Source organism: Hermetia illucens, chromosome 2 (assembly GCF_905115235.1).
Source record: "Hermetia illucens chromosome 2, iHerIll2.2.curated.20191125, whole genome shotgun sequence".
Taxonomy (NCBI): Eukaryota; Metazoa; Arthropoda; class Insecta; order Diptera; family Stratiomyidae; genus Hermetia; species Hermetia illucens.
Window position 1 is genome coordinate 32,950,571 of NC_051850.1, and position 18,300 is coordinate 32,968,870.

At 44.3% G+C, this 18,300-nt stretch overlaps 1 protein-coding gene across 6 annotated transcripts in view; it reads left to right on the plus strand.

The window, feature by feature from the left end:
• LOC119650063 (SOX domain-containing protein dichaete) overlaps positions 1-18,300 on the plus strand; it is a 167,155-nt gene that overhangs the window by 58,191 nt on the left and 90,664 nt on the right. For 4 of the 6 annotated variants that reach the window (XR_005249231.1, XM_038052556.1, XM_038052557.1 and 1 more), the window contains 2 exons: positions 12,337-12,818; positions 12,933-13,096. Coding sequence is in view for 5 of the 6 variants with exons in the window: in XM_038052556.1 (XP_037908484.1) it covers positions 12,343-12,818; positions 12,933-13,096 (640 nt within the window). In the remaining variant the exon portion in view is untranslated. Of the gene's footprint in view, positions 1-12,336; positions 12,819-12,932; positions 13,097-18,300 lie in introns of those variants that run through there. The other 2 variants (XM_038052558.1, XM_038052561.1) reach the window with 2 other exon arrangements.

Below are 18,300 nucleotides of genomic sequence, written 5' to 3' on the forward strand. Positions count from 1 at the left end.
TTGTCATCCAGCGAAGTAAGAGGAAATGCTTTAAGGAGCCCTGCTCAGAAGCGGACGTAAACCCGTGCGGAAGGGTTTATAGAATCGTGAAGGGACGACTCAGAGGCCGTTCATCTCCGCAGATCACGTGACCCACCCTCTTAGTGAAAATCATCCAGGGGTTATTCCCCCAGCAAAAGGGAGGCACCGACACATTCCAACCGCCTCTGAATGTGACGGCAACTCCACAAGTCAGCAGAGACGATGTGCTGGAAATGTGTGGTAGAATAGGAGACAATAAAGCACCGGGCCAGGACGGAGTACCGAATAAGGCCCTTAAGCTTGCCGTGAAATCCACACAGGATATGTTCGCTGAGTTGCTCGAAGCGTGCATGTCCGAGGGGATATTTCCAGCGGCATGGAAACGGCAGAAGTTGGTACTCCTGCCTAAGCCTGATAGACCTCCAGGTGAACCATCCTCATACAGACTCATATGACTTTTGGACACTGTGGGGAAAGTGTTAGAGTGAGTTATCTATAATAGATTACTCCTGGTTGTTGAGAGTCAAGGCGGCCTTTCAGAATGGTAGTATGGATTTCGTAAAGTCAGATCAACCATTGATGCCATCAAATTGGTTACTGGCTTGATCGTAAATGCAATTCATGGAAAGGGTAATACCAGCAAATATTGCGTGGGTAACGCTGGACATGAAATACGCATTCAATTCGCCCAATTGGAATCTAATACGAAAATCCCTAGCGAAGGTTGGTATTCCTGCCTATCTCCCTGCTATCGTCGGTAGTTATTTAACTGAAAGGAGGCTCTGGGATGACACCGATGAGGGACCCCAAAAGTACGTTGTTTCCGCAGGTGTCCCGTAGCGCTCCGTATTGGGCCCACTACTGTGCAACATCCTGTACAACGATGTATTTAAGTTTCTCCTTCCAAAGGAAGGGGGTTACGCTGACGACATAGCGCTGGTTGTTGTCATAAAGCATCTCGAGGATGCTGAGTAACACTCAAGCGAAACAATCAGTGTTGTTAAGGCTTGGTTAGAGAGTGCGGGACTGGCACCCGCGGAGGAAAAGGCGGAAGCGGTCCTCATCACTAAGCGCATTAAGAGAAGTTACGCCTGCATTAGAATCAGGAATCGTATCATCACTTCCAAGCCGGCCATCAAATACTTGAGGGTGATGATAGACAGAAAAGCAGCGCATAGGAGCATACGTGCGAAAAATCATCCACCACTAATATGGTTCTGGCAAAGATGAAGCCGAACGTGTAAGGGCCACGGCATGCTTCCTGGTTGCTTATAGCTAGGGTAGTGAGTTCATTCCTGCTTTATGCAGCTCCAGTTTGGGGAAAGGCATCGCAGGTTACATTTAACGCTAATAAACTGAGTTCAGTCTACAGAAGAACAGCCCTAAGGTTATGCTTGGCATTCTGGACAGTCTCGGAAATGATGCCCATTGACATCTTGGCAGATGAGATGACGAATATATACAGAGCGAAGTCAATCTCTCCTTTATCCCAGATGAAGAACGTCAAAAGGGAGTGATCTCTAAATATTGAGAACGTTCGGAAAAGAGTCGGTAGACACACAGGCTCATCCTTGCCACCAAGGAGTGGTTGGAGAGACGGCACGGGGAGATTAATTATAATCTTACCCAGTTTATCACGGGAGGATATCGCCAGTACCTGTTCAGGTTTAAACTAGATACCTCACCCGATTGTGCAAACTGCAATGGAGTTCCAGAGGACCTAGAGCATGTATTCTTCCACTGTCGAAGGTTTGTGGAAGAAAGAAAGATCCTAGAGGAGACTCTACGACAGGTGCTCGTTCCAGAAAATTGGGTGCGAAGAATACTAGCATGTCAGGAAGACTGGGGTGCGATCAACTCCATGGTCGCATCTATCCAGAGCAAACTGCGAAAAGCAGAGGGGACTAGAAAAGCGCGGGTACGTACGCCGCGCAGAGACAAAAGGGGACCAAGCTAAAATGAGCTGATTCCGCTCCGTGATGTAATACCGTATGGTCGTTCCACGGGGCTTGGGGGAGGTGGGAGTGGTTTTAGTGGGTAAGAATCCCACACACTGGCGTGTCCAGGCCAGTGTCTTTTGAAGATTTCCACCTGCTCAGAAAAAAAGACAGACAGACAACAAACCTTTTTTTAATAAGGTTTTTTTTACACAAAACCTTAAAAAGAGTTCTTTGGAATGAGTACTAATTTATGTAATATTATACAATTGGCGTCGTAACTTCGGAAGATCTTAAATTGAATGATAAGACCAACATGAGCACAAAAGATTCTTCATATGAGGTAAATTATAAATTCCTCCTTTTATTATGTTCCACAGTTCTTTCTTTCACAGGACCTTCTTCTACACTTTTGAGTGTGCAAATATAATTCCGGCTACCTTTCTTCCAATAGACCCACTTATAATTCCTTGGTTGATTTGTGTTAATTTGTTATCATTTATTATAGTCTCTCATATAATGCAAAAAACCCATTGAACGTGGTTTCGTATTCACACAACATCAGTATCCCGCTGTCGGGAGCGCTACAAATCAATAAAACCTACTTCACGTTCACCTCCACATAATAGCCTAAATTTAGAGCGAGCCGTTATAAATTATCTTAATCCTTCCAATGCCAATTTGCAATAGTCCCAGGTCCGGTTGTTCTTTGCGCAAAAAGAAAACCAAATAAAACAACTTAGACAAATTCATATTACTGCTGGCCCTCATATTTTCTTGTTAACACGAAAATATTGCAAAACATTTTTTTGCGGCTCTCTCTCGAGATACGAGTATCTTCGCACCAACATGCGCGTATATCTGCATCACGGTGGATACCGGAAAGTTGTATCCAAACAAGAAAGAAATGAAGAAGGCTGACGAATTAGCCACTACGGATTCACACTCCTGAGGTGGTAAAACACAAAATCTCTCCAGGGGGTAAATTCGCTTTCAATAAGAGCCCACAAAGCGATTGTGAAACGACGATGACCATGTCGATGATGAGTGTCAACAAGAACGGAGCAAGGATTCAGGAGGCAGATAGTTGGCATTCTTGCTGCTAATTTCGATTTTGGATATGTGGGCCCGCGAAATTGCGACCACATTCATTCGAATTTAGCTGAATCGAAGCCTGGCTGCCATGCAAAATTGAGATGGTGTGACTGGAAAGGGACCTCCAGTCAGCTTTGAGAAATGGCTCTAGGTCTTGCAAATTTTATGCCGAGGCCATCCCCTTTCAGAATAGAGCACTTTCCCTCTTCAAGTCAGTTTCAGCCCATACACAATTTGCAGTGAATCTTTGGGCAATCTCAATTGATTTGGGCCTCCAACTGAGGCCCTTTTTCCATCATTCTATCCACCATTGTTTGGAGTGTGAAAATATTTTATTATATGTGATCACGTAACTCATTCTAGGGCCGGACAGGTTTCCGTTGGTAATTTTGAAAGTGGTAAAGTTTCCAAAATGTTTTCTTTCCATTCATCCTCTTTGCTCTTTCCTGAAAAGATCTTCCACCGTAGGGGGTATACATTTTTTTGAAAAATTTATTCACACATATTTTTCTGGCAAATTCTTTTGAATATTTTAGTAGTGCTTCGTGGCTAAGAATGTCGAATATGTGCAGAACCAGAAAAAAAGATAACCATTGAAAATTTAATTATGCAACAATTTTTATTATTATGGCTGTTGTTAGTAATTTACAGAAGTGAAATATCAGGCGATGGGGGGCTTTATTTGAAGCCATTCATATGTGAAATCGATTAGCATCCGCGAATTAATTGCGAGTAGGTAGCGAAATATAATTAAGATTTTGTGTGAATATCTAGAAGGCGTTGAAAAACGTTTGATTTCGATTATTTGGATGACATCATTTGAAAAATTTGTTGATTTAAATTTTTTGGGGGAAAAGTTAGTGCTTTACTCTCAAATCATATCTTCTAACTGAGAAGTCCAGCTCAATTGAGGTAATATAGCTCAACAGTTAGCATTCGGCAATGAGTACTACGCCCACTGCGGCACTTGATGAAGCTATCCTAAATTTACCCCCCATTCACTTGGAGGTGAAACGGAAAGCAGCGAGCGACGCATATAGGCTCGATACCATTGGGGCGTGGAAAGGCGGCCAATCACACGGTCATGCGTCTATCTGGAAATTACTTGAAAAACATCCGCGAGCCCTGATGCCGACCGATCATATGGTTTCCGGATTCGTCTTTGAAAAGACATATTCTGTCGTAATCGCCGAAAGGGAAGAATGGTCGACAAATGGCCATGAGTCTTTTCAGACTACAGAATAATCTTCACCGACGGGTCAGTCATGGGGGATGGATCGGGAGCAGGGGTGTTCTCGGAGAATCCGATTATAGAACTGGACCGATCCCTCGGAAAAATGACGACCATATTCCAGGCGGAGATATATGCCATTTCATTGGCAGCAGAAGAATGTCTGCGACAAAAGTGGAGGGGTCGCACCTTTCGAATCTGTTCCGACAGTCGGGCGGCATTATCAGCAGTAAATGGCAACGACATATCAAGCCAGTTGGTGTGGAGTTGTCATCAGGTGCTGCTGAAACTTGGCCGACTGAACGAAACCTTCCTAATGTGGGTGCTGGGGCACTCTAACATCGCCGGTAATAAGGAGGCTGACAGACTGGCTCGCCGAGTATCTGGATCCACAATGGTGCGGCCAGAACCAGCTCTTGCAATCCGACCATATACTGTCAAGTCTACTCTGAAGGGTGAAATTGCAAGGATGCACGCAGCCGAGTGGAGAAATTTGGACTCTTGCCAGCAGGCGAAAATCCTTGTGAAAGACCCTAGAGCCACTAGAACGGCATTTTTGTTCTCCCTTAAGAAGTGGGACATGAAAACCCTAGTAAGGCTTTTAACGGGACACTGCTCCTTAAACTACCAAATGAAAAAGATTGGGGTAGTGGTTTCGGCTATGTGCAGCCCATGTGAGGAGGAGGAAGAGACGGCGCTGCACTTTTTATGCAGCTGCCTGGCATCCTCAGATCTCAGACGAAGACACCTTGGCAATGTTTTCTTCAATGAAGAATCTGCACACTCTTTGCCTCAGGAGAATGTTCTCAGATTCGCTAAAGCCTCCGAACACCGTAGGCGGGAAGCCATTGAATAGGCAATTTACGGGGAAGGTACAATGGGCCTAACAATGGCCTAAGTGCTTGGAGCTGCGGCTCCCCCCAGTAAACTAAACTAACTAACTAGCATTCGACGAAAACTCAAGTCATGTTCAGGAAAGAACCAAAACCACAACTCAGGGAAAACCTACGATGTAGGCGAAGGTAACTTTATAATCAACTAAACTACAACAATCTCCGAATACAAGAAATATAAAACAGATCAGAACCCGATGAATTTGCCCCAATTCGAAGTGTTCCACTGCTGATGTTAGGTGGACCTTGCAGTCAATTTAGAGAATGATTGTAGTAACTTTATTCAAGAAGAAATCAGATTTTTTAAAATTTTTAGAATCACTAATTTCTAAGAATTAGTTCCTACTTACTTCAAGTTTATTCTGTTTTCCTCTCACAACCCCATTTTAAAACCAATGTCAAAACTAAGACTTGTATGCCGTTCACACTTAGAGGGGTATAGCGCATCAACCACGATCCGCTGAAATGCGGTTCAGCTCCTTCTAGGACTTCCCGAGATACCGGCACCTCTCCTCCACTGTTCTGCACTAAGTACTCTTAGGACGACCCATTAATCGGCCATCTTAGAAGAGTGGGTTCCACTGTATGGCGTAGCCAGCAATGGAACGCTGCTGGCTATATATATGATCAGAAGGCGAAAATATATAAATATATAGGTCACGCAGCAAGAACCACTTGGCCAAGGTCCATGACCTGGCGAGAGAGCAAACAGATGGCATCAGCGTAGGAAAGATGCCATCGTCTATTAAAATACATTGCCCCGGCGGGTATTCCACAAGACTCGGTGCTAAGACCGCTATGGTGGAACATCATGTATAATGATGTGCTTACCATCCCAGTTGCTAACGAGGCCAGAATAGTGGGTTATCATCATCATGAATCCCGTAAAACCGGTATCCGGTCTAAGCCTGCCTTAATAAGGAACTCCAGATACACCGGTTCTGCGCCGAGGTCCACCAATTCGACATCTCTAAAAGCTGTCTGGCGTCTTGGACTATGCCATCTCTCCATCTCAGACAAGGCCTTCCTCTTCTACCATAGATGCTGCCCTTATAGACTTTCTGGGCTGCATCATCCTCACCCATACGGGTTAGGCGACTTACCCATTGCAACCTCTTCGCCGGATTTTATCCACAATCTGACGGTCGCTCATAAATTTCGTCGTTATAGAAAGCTACGGAAGCGTCCATACTCATGTAGCAGGTCAAAAATTCTTCGGAAGATTCTTCTCTTGAACGCGGCCAAGAGTTCGCAATTTTTCTTGCTCAAAACCCAAGCCTCCGAGGAAACATGAAAACTAGCAAGATCATAGTCTCTTAGAGTAAGAGCTTTGGCTCTATGGTGAGACATATCGGACGAAACAGTTTTTGTAAACGGAAATAGACTTTGTCGTCAGCCAACAACCGTCCGCGGATGTCATCGTCATAGCTGTTATCGGTTGTGATTTTCGACCCTAGATAGGAGAAATTTTCAACGATCTCAAAGTAGTCTCCTATCTTTATTGTTTTCTTTTGACCAGTACAATTCGATATTGTTGGTTCTTTGTTCTTTGGCGCTGACGTTGTAGCACCACCGTGTACTTCGTCTGGCCTCTATTAATGGTAGACTGTATATCTCGGGTTGTTCTTCCCATAATGTCAATTTCGTCATCGAAGGCCAGTAGTTGGGTTAATTTTAAGAGGATGGTGCCTCTTGCATCGATATCTGCATCGCGAACCACTTTTCCAAGGCCAGGTTAAAAAGGTATAAACGACGCATGATGGAGCATCCCCTTGGCTTAGACTGTTATTGACAATGGTCTCGAAGTGATCCTGCTGCTTTTATCGGCCCTTGCACATTGCTTAGGGTCAGCCTAGTCAGTGTTTATCGATTCCTAATGGCCGTGCAAAGTTTTGCCCTGGTTATGCTGTCATAGATGGCCTTGGAGTCGATGAAAAGATGGTGCAGTTAATGGCCATATTCCAGCAGTTTTCCATCGCTTGCTGAAGGAGAAAATCTGATCTGTTGCTGTATGGACCAATAATGTTCTGGGCGTATAGGGCTATCCGGCCTAGCAAGAGAGCGGAGAGTATTTTACAGACGGTTCCCAGGAACGTGATACCTCTATAATTGGTGCATTGCGTGATATCCGCGTTGTTATCCTAGCCTGGAGCACCATGTCAACAAGATAGTGATCCGAGCGTATATATGGACCCCCCTATATGATCTGACATTCATCATGGCTGAAAGGTGGCGGCGTTCTATCAACACGTGGTCAATTTGGTGGAAAGTGGTCCCGTGTGGAGAGGCTCACGTTTGCTTGTGGACCGTTTTCCGCGCGAACGAGGCACTTCCAACAACTATTTTGGGCTAACTGAATAGTCCGCGGTCGGTTATCGTTTGATGTAAGCTATGGGAGCCAACATATCGCCTGAATACGGGCTCCGTCATTACTTGGCTCTTAAAATCCCCAAGTATGATTTTGATATCATACCTGGGAGAGACTTCGAAGGCTCGCTCTACTGCCTCGTGGAAGGTATCCTTCTCCGATTCTGCAGACTCCTCTGTAAGGGCGTGATGCTTATATTTCTAAATTTGCCTCGCAAACGCAGAGTGCATAACCTTCCGCTTATATTTTCAAGGCCGATAAGAGCAAGTTTCATTTTCTGGCTGACTAAGTAACCTACTCCCAACACATGATATACTGAATGGCCACAATAATATATAGTGTAGTAGCTCTTCTCCGGGAAACCGATCTATGCCCAGCGCATCTCTTGCAACACTGTTATATTAGCCTTATATTGGGACAGAGTATCGGAAAACTGCTGAGCAACATTCGGTCTTTATAGGGAGCGCACGTTCCATGCAGAAATGTTGTTCCGTTTTCATTACCGGGTTCGTTGTTGTAAGATTCATCCTGTCCGAGGCTCCTTCCACGGCTTCGTGACTTGGGTTTTCCATGTAGGGTTGTTAGTTGGTACAATTTGTCCCATTTTAAGCCCGGGAAACTCGCTTTCATTCTGCTCCGTCTGCAATTTTTCATTAAGGAAAAACTCCCAGCGATCATCGTGTGGAGGTTGGTTCAGCAAGCGTTTCCCAGATGCTCGGTCATGGGTATCAATCCAGGTTTTGTCTTGGGACCTATCTGCCCTTTGACCGCCAAGCTCATCCGTACTTCTGTCATAATGCCAAAGTATTTACCCGCCGGCTTGGACTCCACCACGGTCTCAACAACTTACATAAAAAGCACTGTGGGAATCGCCCCTTGGGTTATGACGACAACTTCACTTTTCTAACCTATTGACTCGCCCCATCGCCAAACGCAGTATGCAATGGGATTGTTATGTCGACTGTGTGGCCCAAGGTTCTGCAGGGTTATCCGCACGTTAAATCAACTGCTATTTGTCGGAGATCTCGGACCACAATAGTCCATTATATGGAGTGTTCCAGAAATCAGGACCATAGATAGATCGCTGAAACGTCTGTCCTTCATTTTCCGTGATTCCTTGAAGAGACCTTAAGATCTGCAATAGGTTGTTCTAAAGGTGAAAGCGAATTTTCAACGTCCAAGCATGTCGGTCAAACTCGGAGAAATGAAGACTTTTCTCAGATCCATCCAATAACAACTATGAGCCGTAATTCGTTTAATTTCTTTGACCATTACTTCAGTCGTATCATTTGAGGACTACTCGGCTCTAAAATCATACCGTCTTGGCAATATGTCCCCCACAGTACGCATCATATTAGACATGAGTTTCACGAGTAGTTGCCCCATTGTTTCCAACATACTGAGAGGACAATATTCCGGTAACAGCTCACAATTCACTTGCCTTGGTTTATTAATTCGACCCTCGCATCATTCCAATGGAAGGCGAAAAGAAGCGCTGCAGAACATTGTTAAACCAGCGGTCTCGGCTGCATTTTGTTTTTCATGAGCGTCCATATTTGCCGATAATGGACTCGGATAGGAGAAGGAAGACAAAGAACCTGTAAAATTTCATCCACTTTAGCCGCTTCCATGGAAATTATTTATTACTCAAGCTCCACGGGCTCCTCATGCTGTTAGTGATTAATTCCTGTCTTCGCCTGCGGATTTTCACTTCCGATTGATAATTGCTGTTTCCCATCAGCGTGTAATTTTTCACTACTCACCGCTAATGCCCCGCTGGCACTTAAAACTCCGTAGCGAAATTCAAGTCAGTGACAATTTCCTCGCATCCAGAGCCTCAGAATTTAATTCAATCAATCCGGGCCTGGCCGTCATCTGTAACAGTCGCTTCCCAAGAGAGGCTGGTTGAATTTGACCCAATCAAGGCCTTTACCGGTGAAGCCTCCTTCAGATCATCGCCCACACATTACTCGCACTCGAAAATTTACGGTATTTCGAACTCAGATGTGTTGAGCAAGGGCATGGTCTTTATTCTGAAAGTGGGTAAAAGGATCCTTTTCACCCTAAATCTTTCAGACCAATTTGCCTAACATCGTTTCTACAAAAAACGGTGGAGAAGGTCATAGACAACTATATTAGAACTAACATTCTAAAGCGTAACCCCCTACATCAACACGCTTACCAGGCAGCACGGTGAACTGAAACTGCTCTGTATCAGCTGACAGAGGTATTAAGGGATGCCATAGAAACAAAAGAAATTGCACTGTGCGCGTTTTTGGATATCGATACAAGATGCCCTGAGCCGCAGCACCCTGGCATTCTGGATGGGTAAAATGCTAGAAAGCAGGCAAATTGGAGTACCGACTATTGTCATGAACATTACTTAAGGCTGCCCACAGGGCGAGGAACTATCGCCGCTGATGTGGAGTATAGTAGTGGACGAACTACTGGAAGTGTTAACAAATACTGGAATACAAGTCCAGGGTTACGCGGACGACATTGTTTTAATCTGTAGAGGCAAATATGAAGATATTACATAGGTTATCCAAACTGAACTAAGAATTACCAGTGTCTGGTGCAGGAAGATGGGACTGCGGATCAACCCACCCAAAATCACCATAGTACCGTTTACTAGGAGCAGTAAGATTGATCACCTGAGAGCCATAAGATTACATGATATGGAGGTGAAACCAGAAACAGAGGTCAAATATTTGGGAATTGCGTTAGACCAACAATTACTCTGGAAGACACATGTCGGAAACACCTGTCGGAAAGTTACGAGAGCTCTGATGACTTGTGGATCCATAATAATAATAATCGTTGGCGCAACAATCCATGTTCGATCAGGGCCTTCAAGTGTGTTAGAACACTTCATTCAAGACCAGAACGGTACACTACAGTATACTGTAAGAGGCAATGTGGTCAGCATTTCGCTCGCCCGAGATTATTACAGCTGAGTCGACTGGTATCCGACGTCAAATCACGATACAAATCCCACTACCGCCAGTGAGATTTGAACCCCGACCTTCCGTACGATAGCCTTATGCTCTAACCACTCAGCTACCTGGACACATCCATAGATAGGACATGTAGATCCACAACAGGAAAAAAATGCAGTTGCAGCCCGAAGATACTACTTTGGATATATACTGCAATAGTAAGGCCAATGATTACCCATGTAGCGGTAATCTGGGCAGAAAAAACCGAACTCGGCACACAAGCCAGGGAATTACATAAGCTCCAAAGGCTTGCTTGCGTGTGCATCAGTGGGGCAATGAGGACATGCCCAACGGCATCCCTGCAGGTCCTTCTGGGATTAACCCCTCTCCATCTGCACATACAGATGCAGGCAAGGATAACATTATTCAGGATGGCCGTGAGTATGAGTGAGGCGGGGAGCTGCCTAAACAGAAGGAAAACTGATATTCCTTCTAGGCGGTATCCCGAATTACTGATACCAAAGGATAACATGGCAACGAGGTTTCACTTCGATAAGTAGTTTGAAACACATTGGAGTAACAAGGTCAACTGGGAGAGCGTGGTTGTGACATACGGTTTAAACCAGCAACTGATTTCTTGGTACACTGACGGATCCCTCACAGCAGAGGATATCATTGGTCCGGGGAAAATGTACTTTGATACCAAGCAGCGATCAAGGCACTTAGGTCCAACCAGGTGAACTCTAAACTGGTGTAGGAATGCCTGGAGGGACTGAATACACTCGGCTCGGCCAACAAGGTCTGAATACTTTGGATTGCAGGCTATGCTGTGTTGGGAGGCAGTGGACGAACTAGCCAAGAAGGGAACAGGAACGCCTTTACGCGAGCCAGAACCCTTCTGTGGAATCGGAAACGGTTTCATGGCTATGACTCTTAAGAAATGAAGAGGAACGGTTGAAGGAACTACACTGGGCGAGCCTACCAGGGATGGAGCACCCTGCTTATTGGAGGATACGAACCCATGCGCACAAAGGATTGCTTAATCCTCACCAAAAAGAACTTCTGAATCATAGTGGGAATTCTCACTGGTCATTGTCGGCTGAACTAGCACCTAGGCAAGCTATCTACGGACACTGCCTGCAGGTTTTGTGAGGAGTATGACAAAACCTCTATACACGTCCTGGGACAGTGTCCGGCACTTGTGCAAAGTAGGTCGAGACATCTGGGAGAACACTTAATACCAGATGCAAAGCTGAAAGATCTGGAAGTAGAAAATATACTAAAGTTCCTGACGGTTATAGGCCTACTTGAGATACTATGATCAATAGGTGCACTATAAGCCGTAAAAGGGGCACAATAGTTCTTGAAGGACGCTGTGCGACTTTCCGTTAACAGAATAATAATAATACCTCCTTGGTGATCTATGAAGGAATTTTGTTGGACGATTTTAAAAGCCTTCATTACTTTAAAGGTGCTCTACACGTCTTGAGCAAGGTCTGCTTCTTCCCCTCGTCTTTTGAATGAGATAGATTCTCTCCTGTGAGGTAACTTGCTTCGCCAACTAGTTGACGGCTTCTACGGTTTTTACCAAAAAGAAGGTGTAATGCAGAACAGAACTGCTTCCTTTTGATGGTTCAATTCTGCACTTCCCATAAAGTTTAGGCTATTGGCGATTGTTTCATTATAATTACACCTGGTATTCTAGTCATCGACGGTTGTTCTTATTAATATTTTTATGGATCCCAGTTATAGGGGGCTCGCTCTGCTAAAATGGGCAAGGCCAGTACAAATACATATTATGCAATATACATATAACAATTTCAAAGAATAATGTTATTTTCCCATTTTTCAGACCACAATGATGGATCGTATTCCATCACTTTCCCTATCCGGCATATCACTAACACATCCGCTATCGATATCAACCGGACCAAGTCTCACAAATCACTTGTCCTCGCCCTCGCTCGCAGGAGGACAACATCATCACTCCGTCTCGCAGCATCACAGTCACAACTTAAACTCGCTCAATCTTCACCACCAACAAAATCTCCATTCGTCACAACCATCAGCAACGAATCCTGCAGTTGCTGCGCTCTCTGCTATTTCCGCATCTTCACCATCAATTTCGACTGTTTCAATACCACAATCGTCCGGATCAAGTACGTCTTCATCACTTCTGCATCACTCACATCACCACCACCATCCCGCGTCAACGCATCACTTAGCACATAGCACAACTCACCATTCATCACAAAGTTCATCACAAGCAGCAGCACCAATGAGTAATCTACACCAAAACATGGGATCTCTCATGAATGGCGGGAACAGTGCAAGGTAAATTTCAGACGAACTTTAGATGACACAATTTATCTTTATTGTTGCGATTACCACTGTCGTCTTTGCATCTTGTGTCCTATGAAATTTGTGATGAGATCATTTCTGTTCTAGTGATGTCTTTTTTAGTTTGATGATACAAAATACAACGAAACGGCAGGCCGAGGAACATATCAAACGACCGATGAACGCATTCATGGTGTGGTCGAGACTGCAACGACGGAAGATTGCTCAAGACAATCCAAAGATGCACAACTCGGAAATATCAAAGAGATTAGGTAAGTCCAGTTTAATTCTTCCTTTACACAACTTTGATGAGGAACTACCTAATTTGAAATTAACTTCTATTTGCGAAAAAATCTTGGAACGCTGAATTCATTCTGCGGAGGAAAATTTGAAAGAATTCTAGAACAGTTTCATTGTTGAGTTATCTACTTCCTCCTCCAAACCAAAGTAAACAACTTTCTGAATAGCGCAATAGATACCTTTCCAAATCCTGCAGAAATGAAGTCCTGCCGGACAATGCTTATAAAACATAACAGAACCTTCAATGAACATCCTGATAAATTCAAATGGACAATAGTATCAATCAAAGTAACCCTTGCGAAGTCCTGTTCGGAATCAGGTCGACTCCCATCTCAACCCCATCCACCCACTGTCTGCCGCTCAATAGCCCTCCTTACAAATCAATTTTCTCATCTATTGATATAAATGAAAATCTGAAATTAAATCGAGCCAAGACAAGACAATCATTGTTTTCCACTCTTGTCAAATTCACTGGAGATTTACGGATACAAAATCCTTGAATACAATGATCCTGAATCGTTACCCACCTCACGTTGTTGTCCTGTACAATCTCCACCTGGCCCTGAAAGCTGAACGATTCCACTGGAGTGGAGAGCATTCCCGGAAAAGTGTTTGTGCATGTTTGTTTTCATGGGCTCGTTGAGGAAAAGAAAAGGCATCACCTTACAAGGATCCTTGCTCACACCAATCGCAGAGATTAATGTTTGGAACAGAAAACCTGTAATGAAACTTTTGTATTCGCTCGTATCCTCGCTCTATTGCTAAACAAGGACTCACTGACTGGCTGCCTGACTCCTCCATACTTTTCAATCAACAACGTTGACGAAACAATGATATTACAATCGATGAATTCAATGAGAGGAAAATTGATGAATGAAAACAAAAGCCGCTAAACTCAAGGAAAATCCCGAGGAGAAAACATCCAAACCAACTAACTGACAGACAGGTCGTCCTCTGGCTCCAAGGATTCAACGAAAATCCAGACAATGAACGCGTAGAGAAAAGAAAAAAGAAGTATATTGAATGGCTTGGATAATACAACAACACGTTCGAACAATGGTGAAAAATCACGTCTTTTTTCCAATAAGGCTCTCATTCCGTATTGTGCGTATTGTGCAAATGTTCGATGACGTACAGGGAAAAGAAAAAAGTTTGCCAGGTTGAAAATGAACGAAGAAAAGTTTGTTATAACGGGGGAAAGTGGAGTGCGAAGTTTCAGCGACTGAGTGAATGACGTACAGGCGGAACAATACGTAAACGAGGAAGGAATTGACTACATGGTGTTCCTGACAGGTTTTCACAATTTTAAAAAAGTAATCAAAAACTAGCCAATATTCTGCTTAAAAATTGATTGGTAAAGTCAGATAGATTGGAAATTTGAAGCGGTGGAGGGTGTTTTTAGGAGGAGCTAAGTTTTCATCCGAAAAATCAAAAAGGTGAATAATTGATCGGAATGCTTTGGATTGTAGTTTTAACTGGCAGTAATGAAAAGGATTTAAGGCTGATTATACGGGTCAAAGACCATGTATTTGGTTAAACCACTCTCCAATCCCAAAGACTGAAACTGAATTTCGTCCTTAATATAAAAGGAAATTTAGAAACAGAAACGAATCTTCTCCTTTTCCAAGGAATGACCATAGAGCAAGGACTTCAACTTTTCCAATAGCTTTCTCCCTATGGGTATATCTTAATCAGCTCCCGTAATAACCCCGGAACCTTTACCTCCCTCCCTCGTTAGATCTACCTCTGCCAGGCACGTAAAAACTACGATATTAAGCCTCTAATTCACTTATATTTTTGAGCAAAGGAAGACCCCCTAGATGTAATCAACTTTAAGATAAGTGCCACATATTAGTCGACTTTAGAAAAGCTCATCGCTTTCCTAGAAAGTACATTAGGCAATTCCTCAAAAACCAAAAACGTTCACGACTCTACAGAAGCGCCTGCAGAGTCGGAGAAGGATACCATCTATGAGGCAATGGAGCGGACCCTCCAAGCCCAAATATGATATTTTGGAACCAATTAAATTAATCGTGAATTTGATTTTTACTGCATTATTCTAAGGTATAGTAAATATTCGTGCCCAACGTTGACGGAGATTGCGCCAGGTTTGTAGGTAGTAATTCAATGCAACGGTGGAGGGTTCAGCGGAGGAACCCGGGACGTGATTCCACCAATGGTGTTACCGGGCGAACCCGACGATTTTTCGATTTTTCAGTCCAACCGTCCCCCGGTTTCAGTTTGGGCAAGGAGACCCATTTGGTCCCCCCTGTACGACAAGCTTGAAAGAGTGCTCCTACTGACCCAGGATTTTAAGGGAACCCTCATATGGTGGTTGCAGCGGCTTCCGAGAAGCGTCCAGCTTAATGAGGATCTATGAGCACGTCTCAAGGTCCATCGGGGTGTCGACCTCCGGCGTCGTATGTCGGGGAGGCGGAGTCGGTCTCGGTTTCGAAACCGCATCTCTGAGCAGGCACAACATCCGGGGCCAACGTTCCAGCATCCCATTGGGCTGCGGGTGACACGCCGTGGTCCTGTGGCCAGTCACCCAGGGGCTTGCCTAACTTCGAGAAAAGGTACACTCAAATTGCTTTCCCTAGTTCGTGATGATTACGCCTGGTACACCAAAGTACGAGAACCATTCTCGACAGAGGGCCTCGGCACATGATTGTGCCTTAATGTCAGTCAGTGGTATTGCTTCAGACTACCACATAAACCTGTTAATAATTGTGAGGTAATACTTGTAACCGTACGGGTCTCACAAAGGGCCAATAAAGTCGAGGTTCGTGAGGTTCGTAACAAAGCGTCCGCAACGACGTTCTCTTTTCCAGACACGTGTTGGATGTCGGAAGTAAACTGGTTGATGAAGCTCAGTTGGCGAAGTTGTTGTGGAGATGCTTTGTTGAATGTAAGGGACTTGTGGCCCGTGAACACAGTGAACGGCCTACCCTCAAGGGAGAAAGTAAAAAAAGTATTTTACGAAGAGGTACGCGGCGAATAGCTCACGATCGTATGCACTGTAGTTACGTTGAACTGGGTTAAGTTGTTTCGAAAAGAAGCTCAACATTTGCCAGGTTTGGTTTCCCCGAGCGGCACCTACCGTTGTGTCTGAGACATCGGCAAACACGGCTAGAGGTGCATCTGGCTGAGAAAATGCAAATAGTGTAGCGCCAACTAGCTGTTTGACGGTTTCAAAAGCATGGATGGCCTCAGTATACGCAACCCAGCGGGAAACTTTGGTTTTAGTCCCAGACGAGTAAACGAGATCGCTTGGTGATGAATGGTCTTCGGCAGGAAACCATGATAGAAGTTTAACTTACCCTAGAACCTTCACAGATCCTTCACCGTGATTGGCAGGGAAAAGTTTTTGATCGCTTCAACCTTGTCAGGGTCTGGTCGAATTCCGTCAGAGCTGATCATTGGGACGAGAAATTTCCCCTACTTTTGTAGGAATTTGCATTTTTCTACATTTAGAACGAGCCCGGTCTCAAGGAGATGCTCTCAAGGTGGTCCAAACGCTCAGATTCGAAAGAAAAGAGGATCAAAACGTCATCCACGTAGACGAAATAGAAGTTTAAGTTTCGAAGGACAGAGTCGATGAATCTCTGGAATGTCTCCACTGCGTTGCACAAATTTCAGGCTGGTGAATTCGAAGAGTCCGAAAGGTGTGCAAATAGTCGCTTTCGGTATGTCTTTGGGAGCTACAAGGATTTAATGATTCAATGGCCAGATCTAAGATCATGAAAACACGGAGTTTGTCAATGAATGCGCGAAGTCATGGATGCGTGGAATAGGGTATCGGTCGGCATTCTCGACAAGGCCCCCGCCGTTTGGCTTAAGGACCATAAAAAGTGGAGATGACCAACAGTTACTGGAAGGTCTACATATACCCTGTTTCGAAATCTTTTTTCGCTACAGCCAGCTTGTGGGCTGATAGGGGTCGCACCTTTGAGAAGATCGGGGAGCCGGTAGCGTTCATGTGGTGTCGCACATTGTGCTTACCCGGCTGGGAAAAATTAATTTCAGTAGTGATGTTGCGACATTTGCGGAGAAGTGAGCAAATGCAGGCCCGTAGTGACACAGGAAGTCCAGACTTAGCACTGATGAAGGAAACAAATGGTTCCCGAAATATTGGTATTTGCAAGAATTAATATGTACACCAGCGAAAAAGAAAAAACGAGCTTTGTATTATTTCAAATCTTACTAATCATCAACATACTGCCTTTCTAGGCAACCGAAAAATAATCCCCGCATTTTATCTGAAACATTGGAAAGGTCGACGTGGGCAAGTCTGTCGCACTTGACTGGCATGGCTTTCAAATATTTCTGCTAGATGATGAACACTTAAATTTGCTAGCAGCTCCATTAAGAGGGCAGTGGAAGAAAGGGGAGATTCCCTCTAGATCGTCAATTTTCTTAGAATACATGGCAATAGAGATTTTACTAAAATAAGCCCGATTTCGCTATTGTAGGGGGTCCAGCCTAATTTTCGTCCCAGGTCCAGGGTTTCTTCCTATGACTCTTGTCAGCGTTTTACGTAAGAATTGCGAAGCTTCCTATTGAGACATGAGCTAATTGCTAATATAAATAAGAACCCAAATACTGGTGAGCTACTGTGGGTCAACCACACGTATGCTCTCGAGCCTGAAGAACAATATCTACAAGATTATCATTCGAGTCTATATTGGCTCCCTGTAGGTTCCGACATTCATCAAGGTTCAGAAGTGACGGCGTTCAGTTAACGCTGGACAATTTTATTGAAAGTTGTCCCGCATAGAAGACCCATGTTTTTGTGGATCTCTTTCCCCAAACTAAATGCTTTCAATATGACGTTTCGCCTGAATACGCCTGTTTCTCAACTTGTCTTTTGAGCCTCCCAAGTTAGATTTTCATATGGTACTTGGAGTAGCCATCGAAGATTCATTCCATTGCCACGTAGAAGGTATCCTGGTCCATCCCTGCGTTTTCCTTCTTCGAATCATGCGAAACAAGTATCCACCCCCTTATGTTTTCAATGCCGATAACATTTGATTTCATTTTTCATTTCATTTTCTGCCTTAATCGAAGACCTACTTCAAGCACACAATGATGTCAGTCTTATGCTGAGGCAGATTGCCAGCTACCTGATTTACGTTCTGTACAAGGGCCGCACAATTACACAATGGTAAAATGGGCG